This window comes from Pelobates fuscus, chromosome 1, assembly GCF_036172605.1.
Source record: "Pelobates fuscus isolate aPelFus1 chromosome 1, aPelFus1.pri, whole genome shotgun sequence".
Taxonomy (NCBI): domain Eukaryota; kingdom Metazoa; phylum Chordata; class Amphibia; order Anura; family Pelobatidae; genus Pelobates; species Pelobates fuscus.
Genome location: NC_086317.1, coordinates 374,030,790 through 374,050,204, shown reverse-complemented (window position 1 = coordinate 374,050,204; position 19,415 = coordinate 374,030,790). Strand labels below are relative to the sequence as shown.

The 19,415-nt window shown below is 41.4% G+C and overlaps 1 protein-coding gene across 1 annotated transcript in view; it reads right to left on the bottom strand.

The window, feature by feature from the left end:
• The window catches only part of DGKH (diacylglycerol kinase eta), a 228,624-nt gene extending 211,342 nt beyond the window's left edge, over positions 1-17,282 (bottom strand). The window contains exon 1 of the mRNA XM_063425971.1: positions 17,065-17,282. Coding sequence (XP_063282041.1) covers positions 17,065-17,118 — 54 coding nt within the window. The 5' untranslated portion in view covers positions 17,119-17,282. The remainder of the gene's footprint in view (positions 1-17,064) is intronic.
• Positions 17,283-19,415: the final 2,133 nt, after the last annotated feature.

Below are 19,415 nucleotides of genomic sequence, written 5' to 3'. Positions count from 1 at the left end.
AACAATGTAGTCCCTACATTGTCTCAGTACATCTCTTGACTGGGTTGGGATTTCTGTGAAATAGTCAATATGAGTATTTCATGAAGATTTTATCTTTATGAAATACTCATTTTGCAGGGGGGAGTGTCAGCGCTGCTTTAAGAGATGTTATAGTAAATGTAATCTGGATTGAAATCCAGCAAATTCAACCATCCATAGAGCTGTTTTTGCAGTTAATCCAAATTGTGCCACAAGTTTCCTTCTTGTTGACACTTTGGATATTAGACAGGTCATCCCATTGACATCCTTACTCACCTGTCTTAAATACTGCTTAAAATACTCCAAGGTTGAACTGGCTTCCAGATTGTCCGTTCTAGATGATCAATACAGCAGACAAAATTTAGAGCTCAGAGATATAGTAGATTCCGTTCAGGCAGCAGAATTGGTCTAACTCCTGTGACAAATGATTAAAGAAATACCACACTCCAGAAATTCCACACTATTTAGTAGATATATCACCAATGCAAACATGCATTTTTTGCTGCATGTTGTCATTGGGGGTATATCTGTTTTGTTATATAGTGGATCCTGTGTAACTAACCACCATCACAGTTCTGCTTTAAGGGACACCTTAAGACCCGTTTCATCTCATAAATGGTTTAATGTTAAATGAGAGTCCCCAGTAGGCAATTCACATTGTGCTGCTTGGTCACATTGTGCTGCTTGTGATAATGAGATGGCAGTGTCCGCCTTCAGATGCTAATTAGTAGTATGAATTGGTACGACCAAGGCAGAGTATAATCTCTGTTTTATCCATACTCATTCAGTGTTGGGCCTGCTAAAAAAAAAAAAAAAGTATAACCAATTCAATGAGAGGAAATGGTTATGGTGCTTAGTACTGAACCTTTAATTGCCAAGGTGCTGTTGCATAGAGCACCCTGAAGTCACTTTCAGCATTTGTTTTTAGAACTGTGCAATTAGTACAATGTTGTAAAAGACAACTTCTCATACCGTAGTTGTCAAACCATTCATTTTAGAGATTGCAAGAGAGTTGAGAGATTGTCCTGAGCAATTCCATGCTCTCGTTCGAGAGGCCTACTCCACCGGCGCCTCTCAAAATGGCCGCATGGAGGAAACCTCGGAGGAATCCCTGAAGGAGGAAGAGGAGCCACTCACCTCTCCTAGACACAGTGACACATTCCAGGATGCAGACTCTGACGATTATGATGTACGTAAACGAATTAACACTCACTCAGTTCCCACACATTGCAATTCCTGCCCATCTTTTACAAATAACCTTAATTTTATACTTATAGAACAGGTATTTTTTAGATGAAAGAGGGTGGGATATTATGTTAAAATTAAGAAAAAGAGAAGGGTTCTGGATTCATAGATTAAAAACCTTACAACCAAGAGGTCTGAATGTAGAATTCGATTTAGTGTGTTTTTTAATATAGGTTTAATTAACTTTTATCTCTTTATATTGATTTATTTGGGGTTTGTCACTTATTGTTTTGATTTTTCACTTATGGATTTTATGTCTTTTTCAATTTGATCATGTCTTTTGTAATTCAATCTTGTTTCATAGGAATTAAATTCCTTTAAGAGTATAAGTTTTAACAGTTTTTCATTAATTTAAAGGATAAAGGATTGGTATCATTTTGGAATATTACATTATTTTATGTATTTTTTTCAAAAAGTATGGTAGTGCATGTCTAAAAGAACGCTTGAAATGCAAATATCCTTTTATTTTGATTCTTGTAACATTATTTTGTAACATTATTTTTTGTAATATTGTTTTCAATTATGAGCGTCTATGAGATGTATGAACTGATTCAATGCGAGTAATGACCCGCAAGCGCTGTATAAGTCCTCGCATAGATGGAACGCTCACGTCCACTCGTACAGAAAAACGCATGACGTCATCCAATCCCAGGGTGATGAGTTACAGCCGCGGTTCACAGCATGGGATTGGTCTGCTGTTAGAAAGAGGAGCGGCTAGCGGGATTTAAAAAGAAGCGGACACTAAAGAGCCATCAGATTGACTCCACATTGAAGTCTTAACAGACGATACCCCTGAGGAAGTTCGGATCACCGGACGAAACGCGTAGGGTTGGGCCCCTGTGGGATTTACATTTGTTTTTATTTAATTTGGTTTTTAATTTTATTTTTATTTGCTTTGTCACATTTAATAATTTTTTTTTTATACTACTACCAAGGAGTAACATTCCATTTTTGGAGTAATAACCTTCTGAGACCATTATATGCCTGAATACCACTTCCAGTGTGTAAGTGTCACTTAATCTAGCGCAATATATGGTCCTTTAAATCTGCACTTATTGTTGTGTAATTTCTTGTTTCCCACATGCCCTCTTTTGAAGTTTGAAGAGTTCATACCATCTCTATACCATCTCTATAATTTTGACATGCCTACAATCAACCAATTTATGTGAGTGCAACTTTGAACCATATATGCTTATTGGTTTTGATATACTACTCTATGAGTTGTTTCATTCTCCCCTTTTGTAGATATCTATTTTGTTTGTATTTTTTGACGATGACTCGTCCTCCATGTCAGGGTACCTGTTGTCTCTACCTCTGTGGAGGTGAGACACTTGGACGTTCTTCCTCGCAAAAGGGTTGAATCACTTGTTCCTCGTGGTTCCCCCGGTCGTTTACAAGCCGGCCGCGAGGGAGCTACTTCCTTTTATGACGCGGCGCTCAGTAGCCGACGTCATGACGATAACCCGACTCGACCTGTCAATCAAGCCCTGAGCACGAATGAGGACTCGCCGGGGGCGTGATTACCTGTTTGGGACCAGGGTATAAAATAGGTCTTCCGACAATTGTTCATTGCCCTGTCGTGGTTCTAGCTTGTCTAGTCACTCAGTGCTCTTGTTATTTGTCAGTCTCTTTGGTTTTGACCCGGCTTGTCTGTTCTCCTCGCTTACCTCTATTACCCTTTGACTCGGCTTGTCTCTCGCTTACCTGCTCTCTCGTTCCCTCGACCTCGGCTTGTCTCTAGACCATTCTTTGCTTACTCCTTACGTTAGTCCGGCCATTCTAAGGTCCGGTATACGTACCCTGTACCTGTTTGTACTCTGCGTGTTGGATCCCTGTCCCGATCCTGACATTACGACAGGGCCAATGGATCCTGCAGGTACAAACACTCAGGTTGGTTCTTCCGACTCTAGATTTGATGCCATGGATCACAGAATGGACCAGATGGCTCTAGCGCTGCAAGCTTTATTATCTCGTTCTAGTAATCCACCGGAAGAGATGCGAGCCACGTCCATCTCCCCTATAAGTTCAGGTCTAGAAGTAGCCACTGTAGGTGCTTCTTCCCGTATTACACCTCCTGTACGTTATGGTGGTTCTCCGGAGAGGTGCCGTGGTTTCTTAAACCAAATTGGTATCCATTTTGAATTACAACCTCGCTCTTACCCTACAGATAGAGCAAAGGTTGGATTCATTATCACACTCCTCATTGATAAGGCTCTGAGATGGGCCAATCCTCTGTGGGAGAATGATAACCCGTTAGTCTATAATTATATTGCCTTTGTCGCTGCTTTTAGAAGAACTTTTGACCCTCCAGGTAGAAAGGTCAATGCAGCTAGATTACTGTTGCGCCTTAGACAAGATAACCGAACCCTTGTGGATTATGCACTAGAGTTCAGGTCATTGGCGGCAGAAGTTAAGTGGAATGAACAGGCCTATATAGACGTATTTTTAAACGGATTATCAGATGTAATTCTAGACGAGGTGGCTACTAGAGAGCTTCCTGAAAATTTGGAGGATTTAATTTCTTTCATTTCTCGTATTGATGAACGTTTAAGAGAGAGGCAGAACACTCGAGATAGTACTCGTAGACCTTCCTTTAAACTGGCTCCTTTATTTCAAAGTCCTCAAACTACTATTCCAGTTTTTTCTGAACCTATGCAGATAGGCAATACTCGCCTCTCAGAAGAAGAGAAACAGTACAGGAGAAGGGAGGGGTTGTGTATGTATTGTGGAGTAAGAGGGCACCTACGCCTAAATTGTCCTAATCCGCCGGGAAACGCTCGCACCTAAGTTTCTCTAGAGGACAGGCCTTGGGTGTTTCTATTTTGTCCTCTATACACAATTATAAAGATCACAGGCTTCTGCTACCTGTTTCTTTAGCATGGGAGAAGGGAGTAATAAAGACTATGGCATTGATAGACTCCGGAGCTGCTGAGAGCTTTATTGACCAAGTTTTTGTTTCTAAACACTCTATCCCATCCCAGCTAAGAGACACCCCCTTGGCCGTTGAGGCCATAGATGGTAGACCATTATCCAAACCTGTTATTTCCCATGAGACTATACCTGTTATTTTGACTGTTGGTATCTTACACGAGGAGGGTATAGCCCTTATGCTTATCTCGTCTCCTTCTGTTCCTATAGTTCTGGGGTATCCATGGTTAAAGAAACATAACCCTATTATTGATTGGGAGCTAGGGGAGATAACCTCATGGGGTCAGGGTTGCCAGAACAGGTGTTTACAGAAAGTCTCACCACTTTGCGTAGGTAATACACCGGTTAACTCTACCCAATCTACAGACTTACAAATACCGTCTCTGTATCTGGATTTAAAGGCAGTCTTTGACAAGAAGAATGCTGATACTTTACCCCCACACAGGTCCTTTGATTGCAAGATTAATCTCCTACCTGGTACTATGCCGCCGAGGGGCAATGTATATCCTTTATCCACTAAGGAGAACTTAGTCTTAGAGGAGTATATCCGTGAGAATCTAGACAAGGGGTTCATTAGGAGATCATCCTCGCCTGCTGGGGCGGTTTTTTTTTTGGTGCCGCTTAGGCCTTGCATTGATTACCGAGGTTTGAATAAAATAACTATTAGAAATGCCTACCCAATCCCTTTGATTACCGAGCTCTTTGATCGTCTAAAGGGTTCCAAGATTTTCACCAAGTTAGATCTCAGAGGGGCGTATAACTTGGTGAGAATTCAGCAGGGTGACGAGTGGAAAACAGCGTTCAATACTCGTTATGGGCACTATGAGTACACGGTAATGCCTTTTGGGCTCTGTAATGCACCGGCAGTATTTCAGGATCTGATTAATGAAGCTCTTAGAGAATTTCAACATGATTGTGTTATTGTATATTTGGATGATATACTAATACACTCTAGAGAGATTGAGACCCACCACAGACAAGTCAGAAGGGTATTGCGCAAACTTCTACAACATGGGTTGTACTGCAAATTGGAGAAATGTAGTTTTGACCAATCTCAGATAAACTTTCTTGGTTACGTGATTTCTGGGGAAGGCTTTAAGATGGATCCGGATAAACTCCAGTCTATTTTAGATTGGCCATTACCTAGGGGTCTCAAGGCCATTCAGAGGTTTATTGGATTCTCCAATTATTATAGGCGCTTCATTAAAGGATACTCTTCCATTATTGCTCCTATTACCAATATGACCAGACAGGGGGTTGACACTAAGACTTGGTCTACTGAAGCTCTCATAGCCTTCAAGACACTTAAGGAACTTTTTGCTTCTGCACCAATTTTAGTTCACCCCGATACAACTTTACCTTTCCTACTCGAGGTAGATGCCTCAGAGACAGGTATAGGCGCTATCTTGTCTCAAAGGTTAGGCGTGGATAAACCATTACATCCATGTGGGTTTTTTTTCCAAGAAATTATCTGGGCCTGAAAGCAGATATGATATTGGTGACAGGGAACTACTAGCTGTTATCATGGCTTTAAAGGAGTGGAGACACTTATTGGAGGGGACCTTGCATCCTGTTACTATTTTGACGGATCACAAGAACTTGTCTTATATTGGGGAGGCCAAGCGCTTATCCGCCAGACAAGCTCGTTGGTCCTTGTTCCTCACTCATTTCAACTACGTGCTCACTTATAGACCTGGTTCTAAAAACTCTAAGGCTGATGCTTTGTCTCGCCAACATGAACCTTCTACTATATCTGAGACGGTTTTGTCTTCTATAGTTCCCAAGTGCAATATTATCGCCAACACTAGCCTCAGGATTCATTCTCTGTTGCTTGCCGAGATTATGAAGTTACAACATCTGGCTCCTAGACAGAGTCCTGAGTCACGGTATTTTGTTCCTGCTGAACTCCAACTGGAGCTGTTACAATGCTTTCACAACAGTAAGGTGGCTGGGCACCCTGGCATTCGCAAGACATGTTCGTTAATATCTAAAGATTTCTGGTGGCCCTCATTACGCAAAGATATTAGGGATTTCGTCGAAGCATGTGAGGTCTGTATGAAGACTAAACGACCTCAGACGCTTCCATGTGGGTTTTTGCATCCCTTGGAAATTCCCGAAAAACCGTGGACCTGTTTGGCTATGGACTTCATTGTCGATTTGCCTGTTTCTAAAAAGCAGACTGTGATTCTCACGGTGGTTGACAGGTTTACGAAGATGGCTCATTTCGTGCCCTTACCTAAACTTCCATCTTCTCCTGAATTGGCTGAGATATTCGCAAGAGAGATTTTTCGTTTTCATGGGATACCCTCCGAAATTGTTTCCGATAGAGGTTCCCAATTTGTTTCCCGTTTTTGGAAATCATTCTGTTCTCAAATGGGCATCAAATTGAATTTCTCTTCTGCCTATCATCCCCAGTCTAACGGAGCTGCTGAACGCACTAATCAAAAGATTGAACAATATTTGCGTTGTTTCGTTTCCGAACACCAGGACGATTGGGTTGGTCTGATTCCTTGGGCGGAGTTCGCACACAACAATCTCGTTTGTGATTCTACTCGTTCTAGCCCCTTTTTAATTAATTATGGCTTTCATCCCTCCATTCTTCCCTCGGTTTCTCCTTCCCAAGGGGTACCGTCGGTTGATGTTCATGTTGCCAATTTGAGGAAATTGTGGGATCAGACTCGACAAATTCTTCTACATAATTCCATGTTGTTCAAGAAACACGCTGATAAACATAGAAGGGCGGCTCCAGTCTTTGTTCCAGGCGATAGGGTATGGTTGAGTACCAAAAACATTCGCTTGAAGGTTCCTTCTATGAAATTCGCTCCTCGTTACATTGGTCCTTACAAGGTCTTGACTCGAATTAACCCAGTTGCATATCGTCTGGCTCTTCCATCTGCCTTACGCATTCCCAACTCCTTTCATGTCTCCTTGTTGAAACCCCTAGTATGTAACAAGTTTTCCTCCACTGTATCCTCTCCTCGTCCTGTTCAGGTTGAGGGACAGGAGGAGTATGAAATCAACTCCATCATCGATTCTCGTATCTCTCGGGGGAAGTTACAATATCTGGTTGATTGGAAGGGATATGGACCTGAGGAGAGGTCTTGGATACCTCAGGAGGATGTGCATGCGCCTCGCCTCCGCAGGGCTTTTCACTCCCGTTTTCCCTCTCGTCCCGGTTCCTTCCGCCCGGTGGGCGTTTCTGAGAGGGGGGGTACTGTCAGGGTACCTGTTGTCTCTACCTCTGTGGAGGTGAGACACTTGGACGTTCTTCCTCGCAAAAGGGTTGAATCACTCGTTCCTCGTGGTTCCCCCGGTCGTTTACAAGCCGGCCGCGAGGGAGCTACTTCCTTTTATGACGCGGCGCTCAGTAGCCGACGTCATGACGACAACCCGACCTGTCAATCAAGCCCTGAGCACGAATGAGGACTCGCCGGGGGCGTGATTACCTGTTTGGGACCAGGGTATAAAATAGGTCTTCCGACATTGGTTCATTGCCCTGTCGTGGTTCTAGCTTGTCTAGTCACTCAGTGCTCTTGTTATTTGTCAGTCTCTTTGGTTTTGACCCGGCTTGTCTGTTCTCCTCGCTTACCTCTATTACCCTTTGACTCGGCTTGTCTCTCGCTTACCTGCTCTCTCGTTCCCTCGACCTCGGCTTGTCTCTAGACCATTCTTTGCTTACTCCTTACGTTAGTCCAGCCATTCTAAGGTCCGGTATACGTACCCTGTACCTGTTTGTACTCTGCGTGTTGGATCCCTGTCCCGATCCTGACACTCCACAACCAAAGGGGACATAAAACATATGCTTTTGGAGATGCGCCAAATATACTTCTCAGCCGCCTGGACCAGGGAGCCCCAACAGAGCGCACGGAAAACCGCCAAAACTCTGGCATGAGGGTACAAGGAGCTTAAGCCGACCAAACTTAGTGTCCACAGACTCTGAACAAGTGCCCAGGGCAGAGCACACACGAACCAGTTGCATAGGCTTATTCCCTCCTACACTCCAGTCCCCCCGAGACAATGCTGCCATCCTAGGCTCTGTGCCCACAACCCAGACCCTCAGGCAAGAACAATGTCACAAAGCGAGATCTGAGTCCCTAAGTTTGGGAAGATAGGGTGAACCAGGCATATACTCGCCCACTGGCTTACACACGTTCGAAAGAGGGCGAAGCACCCACAAAATGCTTGTTTACCCACAATAGAAAAGTAATGTTAAGTTTCTAATGTTTATTTTTCAATGCCATACTCTGACGAGAATGAATGCTTATATGCGAAAATTCTATAAAAAAGCAACTATACCAGAACTGCAGCTAACCTATATCAGTAAATGGCCATTCTATTGCATTCGTATCATGCTGCTATACACCCAAACTTTGGAATAGTCTAAGTTTTATAACAATTTATAAAGGTGACTAAACAACATTGATTTTGTATCAATCTACAAGTGAAAAGCTTGACCCCTAATACAAGGTTGTATAAAACGTGTCCACACACAATTATCACCTATCAAAGCAAAAGCTCATGGTATCAATATGCATGATTTGGTTAAATTTGCTAATTTGCCAGCATTGAGTCTCCACTGATTGGAGCCATTGCTGCAGTTCCCAATTGGCAGAAAATGTAATATAAATTACCTTTGTCTTTTCCCAAGTCTTACAATCCCATTTAGTTGCTGGTAGAATTTACGAGCAGAGCACTCGTTGAATTCAAAAGGGATTCAACACTGATCAACCAGTAAAAGCAAGTGAATCACACATACTGATGATATATTGTATCAGCCTGTTATTGGTTACTAAATGAGCCTTTTTGGCAGATCCTAACATAAGGGGTTTACCCTAGACTAGATATATACAGATTTAGCTAGCTTAGAATGATGTGTGCTGTATGCTGTAAAAATGGGTGCCAGGAGCATCCTTATGATATGATTTTTTTCAGACATTCAGGGTTGAAAAGTGAAGGACTTTCTTTTTTCAATTATTAAGTTTTTATTAAAAAATGTAAACCAGCAGTACCATGATACATGGGAGCCAATAAAATATAACAATCAGTTCATAGTATACATCAAGGTGTTAATAAAACAATGATGTATTGATTTACATTACAATCGGTGTCATCCAGTGAGATTTGCTCATACATGGTGGAAAGTATGGTGGGTTTGCTCTGCTATAGAGCGGAGGGAAAAATAAGAGCAGGAAGAGAGAGAGAAAGAGATTAAGGAGAGAAGAGGTGTGGGTGAAATATTTAAGTCCCCAGTAGAGAGGATGAGAGACAATAGTTGGAGGGACAGCTGGAAGGAGAGGGTCATTGGAACATGGTGGATCCCCAGTGGATCCTTGAGTGATGTTCGGGTGAAATTCATCCCAGGCTATCCAAATGTTCTTGAATTTAAGTAAAGTATTATTCAGTTTGTGTGCCATCTCTTTGAAATATCTGGTATGTTTCAGGAAAGTTATGATGGGCTGTATCGAGGAGAGTTATTTTTCCAGTGTTTAACTATCTTCGTTCTTGCTGTTGTGAGAATATGCAAGATTAGTCTCTTTATGGTTCCTTTCAGGGATGTGGAAAACATATTGAGCAGAAGGTTTTCAGGTTGGACTTGCAACTTAAATTTGGTGATGTCATAAATCATAGTTCGCATATCAGACCAGTATATCCGGAGAAGGTGGCAGTCCCAGAATACATGCAAGAGAGTGTCATGTTGGGCATCACATCTGCTGCGGAGCTTCAATCTTGTTTGGTATATGTGTGCTATTCTCAGACGGACCATGTACCAACGTAAAATCAGTTTTCTTTTAGATTAGGCATAGCTTTCTTCCATTCTGACAGTGAAACGTTTTTGCCCAACTCTTTTTCACATTGTTGCATACACGAGAATTTTTCCTCTGAATCTAGCTGTAGGATCAGTCGATAACAAGTCGATAACGGTATGGTGTTTTTCATGTGACCTGTGTACAGAAGGCTGAATGATGTGATCTCCGATCTTCTTAGGGCCATGAACCACCAATGAGTTAAATATATTTTGTACTTTAAAGTGTAGGGATACATCTCTGGAGGGTAGGTTAAAACTGGTTCGCATCTTCGTAAAAGGATAAAAGTTGACATATTGTGAGCAATCCATGAGCAGGCAAGAGTGTGCTTGGTGTTGAGTGAATTGCTTCACAATAGTGAAAGATTCGATTGGTTTGAGTTAGGAGTTTTGGAATCCATGCTCAACAGATGGCCAATCCTAAACTCCGCCGGTATCTTCGCACGCAAATTCCTGGCTGGCGATGGCCACAGTTACCCTCTCTTCTTTAGGCCATGGTTGATGCTGAGAGGTCTGAAAACATCACCCGAACAGACCAGGGGTCTTTTGTTTTATAGTAGTGAAGCCCCGCTATTAAATCTAAGACTGAGTCCTTAGGCAGTCCCTTGGGTTTCAAGATTCTATGTGTCTGAGCTATTTGCCATTCTGACACCTGGAAATCGGTAACCATTACTTTAAAGAGGGATGATAAGTAATCAGGTAAACCCTTACTGGAAACTGACTCAGGGATCCCTCTTACTGTATATATATCCAGGGAGGCAATCCTGCCCACCACCTCGTTACGAGTGCTGCATAGATCCTCCAACTTGCATTCATTATAGTCAGTGCAGTCCACCGGGGCCTGTAAATATGTATGGAGGTCATTGGCAATCGACCAAAAGTCTGTCTGGAGAGTCGAAGTAAGGATCTGCAGCATTTTATAATTCTTCCTCTCCAATGTAGGTAAGTTGTCACACAGTTGTGAGAGCATCTCTGACTCTGTGTCTGATTGAGCTGGGAAGGGAGACATAGGCGCCATCTTGATCTTCCGTGTGCCTTGGCTTGATCTTGATCTTCATTATATATAACATATAAGAGTGGGTAACTACGTAACAGACCCACATGCATTTTTTTAAGACATATGTGAATTACATTCACAATGATGTCTAAAAAGTCATATTGTATCTTAACCCCTTAAGGACACAACTTCTGGAATAAAAGGGAATCATGACGGAATATTTCTGTCATGTGTCATTAAGGGGTTTAAAACAGCGCTGTCACCCGTCCTCCAAAAATGAGTATTTCATAATGATGGAATCTTTATGAAATACTCAGATAAACTGTGTTAGAATTTCACAGAAACTCCAACCCAATCAAAAGATATACTAAAACAAAGTAGGGATTATTTTGCCTCACTGTTTTTCATACCGTTGTTGACAAGCTTGTCAAAAGGGGAAGTTACCTTTTGTCAAGCTTGTCATTTTCCCCCAGCAATTAGCTGTTGGGGGAAAAAAGCTATTTCTATGGATCCTCCACTGACCTCAATGCTGAAGCATCAGGATCTGAAGAGGACAGAAGAAGATGGTGGTGCCCACAAGGGACAGGCTCAGGTACGTATATCCTGGCTTCCCCTGCCTCCCCATGACCACCAGATCCCCAGCGGCTATGTCACCATCAAATAATTTAAAGACCCCAGACAGTGATAGAGCTGCTTTAATACAGTCTAGTATAAACATTTTACTAAGCACTCACTAATTGTAGAAGTTCTTATTTGGTCCCAGTTCCACGTTGAATTCCCTACAATCTGAACAACTCTGCAAGTAAGCTAAATATATTACTAGTTAATGACAGCGAAATTAAGTTCTCAGATATAGTCTTCCACCTTAACAAGAAGTATGATCTCCATTCCTATGCGGTTTATATTAAACTGTATTAGTATTGGCACATATCAAAAAGGTTTGTAGCAGTTGGCATGGCAAGTCTCATAGATGTTTCATTCCAGCAAAAGCAAGTTCTCTATTTCTGCTTACGGGAAACCTGGTCTATTAGTAGGAGGCTTTGTGTATATTTTTGGCTGCATCATATGCTTAATACCATAAACCACACTTCCTTGTATGAGCAGTCTTTGTTAATGCTAGTGTTTTATACCTGTCAGCACTCAACAAGGACAAGACAATACAATGTAAACAATGATAAGACTGGACAGCATTTTGCAGTAGCATTTCACTATGCCTTGTTTATTTGAGGAGCCAACGCCTCTGTTTAATTTTGCTTATAAAAAGTAGTCATGTTGCCCACAAATAATTCCTCTGGAATTTCCTGATTAGTGATTTTAGCAATCGTATAGGTGGCCTGCATCAAAATGCTATGCTTTATAACTGCAGTTGGCAATCTATGGCACCGAGGGTGCCTTTGCCTGGCATATGAGACTGCCAGACCCAAATGGGCCAGAGGGACCCAGCACCCAGAGTGCAAGGCAGCCTGTGGTCTGCACCTCCATCAGATGCAAACACCACAGGGAACTCTCCCCCGTGATCCAGTGCTTCTCATTGATTCAGAGAGTTGCTACAGATCACCATGACAACACTCTTACTCACAGAAGAGTTTCCTACCCGTGAAAGGTGCTGACCGCAAGTTCCACCACTGGGCCACCGGGGGTTAATAAAAATTTACACCCCCTTCTTAGCTAAAGGGGTATAATAAGTTTTGTTCATTAAAGAGTCGCCTGCACAACATTTCTGCAAACCTCCCACACAGTATACTACAGCACTACAGACGGTCCAAACATACACAACACCACAGACAGTCCACAAACACATACAACGCCACTGACTACAATGTGTCATATCAAAACACTGCAAACACAGAATAAGTGTTCATGGTGCTTGGTGTAACCCTTGACATCATTTTGTTTATGCAGCCCTAGAATAACCTACCCCTGTTGTGACTCACACAGCCTCCTTACACACTTGTTAAAAAAAAAAAAAAGTAATTGCTTTATTTTTTACTTCTATTTTTGTACTGTGTTTCGCTTTGAATTTCACATCTCCTGCTCGGTTAATTGCCTGTTATAGCCTGCAGAAGTCCCCATGTGTGATTCAAGTTCACTTAAAAAAACTCAAAGTAAACACACTGTGCTATAAAAATTAAACCTTTTTATCCTAGAAGTCCATTAAATGGTGTATTTACAAAAGTGAGAATTCAAATACGTAAACTAGAAAATTTGTGTACGTCAGCTATGTTTTCAGTTTGGCTACTCTGGCTTTAAATGTGAAATTCACTTTGAACCCTATAAGTAATATATCCACTAGAGCTAATGCACCATCCCATCAGTTTGTGTCAAACAATCTGAGCTGTATAACATAAACTGTGTCTCTCTCAGTACATCACCTGCAGGAGGCTAATGCAGACGTGCATTTCAACATTAGCCCGTACATCTTTGACAGGCAGTGATAAGGTATGATCACAAGGGTCAGCACTATTTTTTGTCAAACTGCTCAAAATTTTTTGAAACAACCCAGGGGTACACTTTGCTCATAACCCCTTTAGTAAACTCTAATGGCAATTTTGGTGTTTAAAATACCCCTTTAATGATGTGAGATACATATATAGAAGGCTTTTGCCTGAAATTGTGGGAGGGATTTACAGCCCTATATAAGCTAACTAGTCCCCACTCACCTGTCTTCGTCGATCCGGAAGTTCCCCTCCCACCACACCCTCTTATCAGTTCATCATAACCAGGCGGGCCCTCTTTTGCAGGCCTAACCTCACGTCGGTTTCGGCACACCTCAACCGACTCTCATATATTTAAATTACACACAGTTTTAATGTGCGCCCCTTCCATAATCCCGTACACAAATATAATATAAGTCAGAAGAAAAATCACTGCAACATGAAGGCAAAATGTGACACAAGATTAATCTCTCTATACAAAGATGTTCCTTCAGCATTTGACTACCATTTGACTACCAAAAATGATTTAACCAGTTGAGTGCCAGGGAAGTTTCGATATTTTTATTTACTCACAGGAGACCATTTTCAGCTCTTTCCTTTCTAATACAAAATGCATTCTTGTGAATTGTGTACAATATACTTAAAGAAACCTTAGTGTTTAAGGGTAGGGGGAGGAAGGAGGATATTGGGGGGGTATCAATGTTTTCCAGTTTCTCTTATAATAAATATAATGCAGGTGTTATTGAAGGCCGACACTAGCTAACCCTAACACTTACACTAACCCTAATCTGAGCTAGATAACCAAAACGTTAAAACTAATACTAACCCTAACATTATTGTTAGAGTTACACATTTTGAAAGGACTGGAGATTGTAGGGTCAAACACCAAACTGGAACCACAATCAGCCACCACAGTGCTGTGGGGACAATTCATTGTCAGCTTTGTGTCTTTGCTACTGCTAATGGCCAGCAACAAGGCCCAATAATAGGGAACAGAATTAGGAGCAATGCCAGGGCTCCACGTGCAATTGGAGCAAAGGCATCAATCAGCTCCAGACGGTGCACTTATGGCCTACCTACACACTTCCGTGGGGTCCATCCTGTGTTTTGTCTCCCTTTGCCGCTATAAGCAGAGGCAGATACATAATCTGTGACGATCATTCTTTTAATGATCTGATTCTGCCCCGTCATTCTGTAGCCAAATCATGCAGCTGTGAGATTTGGCAAATTACATCATAATGCAGTTCAGTCCAGGGCACAACCAAGGCACATATTGCAAATGAGGAGGAAAAATATAAGCATAGTTGAACTTCTTCTCTTTTATGTATGCTTTCTCTGCACTGATTACAAGCTTATAACAATTACTGAACGTAAGCTTATGTGGAGGCATAAAAAAGGGTTTAAATTCTACATTTAATTTTATCTTTCACGCCTCACAAATACGTATTTGTTAAAAAGAGGGGATAAGTAAATACCGGTAATATTAAAAATCCTAAAAAGTCACAATTCCTCTTTAAAAGGAAAACACAAAACATATTTAAATACGAGTATTCTATGCCCAAACACCACTCCTTACATTTTAGGATTCCTACACGCTGGGGCAAACACAAATTGACAAAAATACAACCGCCAGTTTCCACAGGCACATTAAACATTCCCTAAGGGAAAATGCAGCGCTTACATTGTTTGCCCCACCCAAAATGGAAACATACATATCACTTGGGAATGTAATTTAAAAAAAAAAAAAAATTCTCTGTTTAGGGGCCATCTAAACTAAACAATTTTGTTTTTTAACTTATTACAAAATGTTAGAATAAAAAAAAAATCCCACATATTTTCCCTCAACAAAGTTAATTTTTTTATGGTAGCAGCTATCCCCTCCCATTGTTTTTGCCATGCAAGGCACACCACGTGCAGTATGAAGAAAATTCATTTTAGCAAACCTAATTCTGGGATCAGCAAATCATTGAACTCCATGAACCTAGTATAGTGATGTAGCACACATGTAAACAAAAATCCTGATTTAGCAAAAAAAACTACTTTACTGTGAAATTGGAAACTTGTCTCATGTACCAAATTAGGCTGTTTAAATGTATTTAGATGGAATTGTGCCTTTAATTGAGATCCATGCCCTAGTTAAACCAGAACTAAAACCTACCAAATATAGTGATCACATGGGTACACTAATGGTCCTAAGACCCTCTTGTGATTTATCTCTGTCCCAATTCCAAAATTGCTATTATAGCTCATTAAGCTTAAGGCTTGAAGATTGGTACAAGACAACAAATAAATTAAAATAGTTTCATTAGATTCACGAATTTACTTGAATTGTTGAATCTTCCACTAGGTGCCTATGTTTGGCAAGCCAGTCCTGAAATGTATCCTTCCTCATCTCTCTGCTCCTTCCAATCTAACTACTCAGTTATGTCCTAATTTTGGAACATGCAAGAAGCAGGAACGAGTTGACCTAGATTTTGACATGGCCAATTTCACACTGAGTCCATGAAGAAACCTCAGAATTATGACATTTGAGCTAATTGTTTTCTTGCAAAATAATGTTTTTGACAAGCATCCGTCTAAAAATGACTAAGGCCAAAGGTTTATTCACAAGACTGAATTATGCTAAAATAACAAACTGCAGGCAAGTATAACGAATTAAAAAAGCAGACGAATTTTTTTTTTTCTTCCATTGCACCAATTTTGACCTAATATGTGTAATTGTTATATAGTTCACTACAATCCCTGTTTGTGAATAGATCCATTGTACATCATGTGCAAGTTTAGTGCCTTCAGTGTCAGGCCAGTACGAGCAGCCAAAGTCGTATAGGGAGCACATTTTCTTGTAAAAAAAAAAAAAAAAACAGACCTATTAAACTAAAGCTTTGACTGTTTCAAACTGCCTGTGTTACACACGAGAGTAGCTTTTTTTTTTCTGTAAACGATATCAAGATGTCATCTAAACAACCCTTTTAAAATGTAATTTTAATGCCATAAATAGATGGAACACTTCAGCCATTTCCACAAGGACCATCAGAGTTCTAAAGGCAAAACAGTGTGTTCCAAGGGGGTTAGAGGTCCCTTCAGTGGAGACAGTTGAGTTTAAATCTCAGTATCTGGAATGAATGTACCCCTTTAAGAACACAAAAAGCATTTATAAATCTTCACATCTGCCTGCAGACATCTGGGCTGTCTACTGTTTGTATAGACTGCCAGTCAGGACTTGTAATTTCTGATCCTGCACAAAATTGCTCTAAAAATAGCATGAATAGGTACTAGTAGGTCTAAATATGAGCTCTCATTTATGTTATGAGTTTGGGAATGTATTTCCCGTAGGTGGCAGATTAAAGTTCCGTATAAACAGGCTCCCTCAGTTATGTCTTAATAACATACAAATAGCCGCTTTATACATGACAGGGTTATATCTGTGCCCCCCACCCCCAGCTGACACTTACTAGGTGCTCGGAGTAGTAAAGTGCCCACTATGCATGTGACAAGGACAATGTCAGCCACGGTCCTAGAGAATGCCCCAGATAGTTACCGAGTCAAGCAGTGCCCAGCTCCCCAATGTACAGGCTTCGCCAGTTTATCCCCCACCTCCCTCTAACCCGGTGCCAGGGCTGCAGTCATCGTATACCCACCACTTCATCCCAGACAGGGCTCCGGCTGTAGGAAGGGAAGGCATGCTCCATCATTCCCCAGGAAGTAGTCAAAAAGGAACTGGAAGACACAACTCCTGCAACGTCCACTGCACAGCATGTAAAGGGGGATGTCCCCAAGAGTAAACTGTGTGACCCTCTCTGCCCTCTCTGCTTCAAGTGTCACTAGTAATGAGGTTCTCCGTGTTTCCCTCTCACCTCCCCTGCAGCCAGTGTGTGGCAGATTCTGTCTAACCTCATCCTTCCTTATCCAGCCCCCGCACCTCCTCCTCCTCACGTATCCAGCCTCTGGACCTCCTCCTCCTTCCTTATTCAGCCTCTGGACCTCCTCCTCCTTCCTTATCCAGCTTCTAGACCTCCTCTCCTTCCTGATTCAGCCTCTAGACCCCCCCCCCCCCCCCCTTCCTTATCCAGCTTCTGACCTCCTCATTCACCCAACATCCTTTTACTCGTTCTCTGTCTTGTTTCCTGCTCCCCACGGGTCACTTCAACTCTTGAGTGATAACCCTCTGGGGTGATAGGGTGTTTAGGGTGACAGGCTTCCAAACTTTGCTGCTGTTATTCCTAATGATCTAAAACACACTAATGATGACTTATTAACTGCTTCACGTATCATTTAAATTATGTCTTAACAAGAAGAACAGTTTTTAAGTTTTTACTTTGTTGTGCAACAGTAATTATCCTCTTACTTATGTAATGTGCAAGCATATTACAAGTTACTTTAAAAAAAAAAACAACAACAACTTATAAACAGGGCCACATTTACCCTCCTTGCTGCAATTCCATTGTACAGCGCTATGGAATCTGATGGCGCTATATAAATAATAAAATTAAAATAATAATGCTGCCAACATGCCTAGTTTCCTCAATCCACTTTCCCACGCCACTTCATATATACATTAATATTATTATTATTAGTAGTATCGCCATTTATATAGTGCCAACAGATTCCGTAGCGCTTTTACAATATTATACAGTATTTAACAATAAATAGGACAATTACAAGAAAACTTACAGGAACGATAGGTTGAAGAGGAACCTGCTCAAATTAGCTTACAGTCTATAGGAGGTTATTATTATTATTATTATTATTATTATTATTTATATAGCGCCAACAGATTCCGTAGCACTTTACAATATTATAAGTGGGGGGATTTAACTATAAATAGGACAATTACAAGAAAACTTACAAGACTGATAGGTTGAAGAGGAACCTGCTCAAACGAGCTTACAGTCTATAGGATGTGGGGGTATAAAACACAATAGGACACAATATATATTAAAGGGTTACTCTGACCCTTTTTAAGCAATGGCTTGATTGTTTTTTTTATATTGCAGGCTACTCATTAGGTCCCCCTTTTAAAGCCTGCAAAAAGCAGAATATACTTAATGGGAAACTCCATCGCCCAAAAACAAAATTAATAAAAAATCACTGTTTGGTAGATATTCCCCAAATGAAAACCTGCATGTATTTAATGATACATTTTTATTGGGGGTATATTTAAAAACAGTTTGCAGTTTTCCTGTCTGCAGACTTTTCAAATCGTTCCCTTCTATCCCTGCACAGACTTTTTGTGGATGTCCAATCACAGATTTCCCCATGCAGCTCAAAGAGAAGTCTTTGCAAGGCCGGTGCTCTGGGCAATGTCTGCCTGTTAAATTAAGCTCTACTGAGCTAACCAAACCAGGAAGTAACATGATCTGTTGTCTGCTTGAAAACCAAGGCGATGTAACCATTTTAATTTATAAAAGTGCCAATTTCTATTCAAATCTGCACTTTTTGCTAAATGAAAAAGGAGGAAGCACTCTTCATGCATAAAGCTTTTCAGCAAGCTAAAGTACTTTCAGAGTCTGGAGTGTCCTTTTATCTGGAATCCAGCAACAAACAATGCTGCTTTAGATGCCCCTTCTGACTTCACCACTGCCCTTGGGAGGTCCAATCGAATGCTTTCATAGAAAAGAATTTGATAAGACCTTTTCACTGGCTCAGATCATATGCTTGTGCTTTGACCCAGTGAGGGATGGAGGGTGGGAGTGGGGGTGGATGGAGGGAGGGAATTTCTTTTTAATCAAAATAACTCTGCAGCCTGGGTCGTCAACCTGGTCCCTACCGCCCACTAGTGGGCGTTTCATGATTCCAGGTGGGCGGTAGGGATTTTCTAATTTTTTTACAGATTGGGTGAGCGGGCGGGCGCGTGCGAGCCGGCGGTACCCCTGTGACCGGGTACCACCATCACCACTTGCGGCCCCGGCCCAAGGCCGCATATGGAGGGGTCCATCAGATGGCCCATGCTTATTATTATTATTATTATTATAGCAATTTATATAGCGCC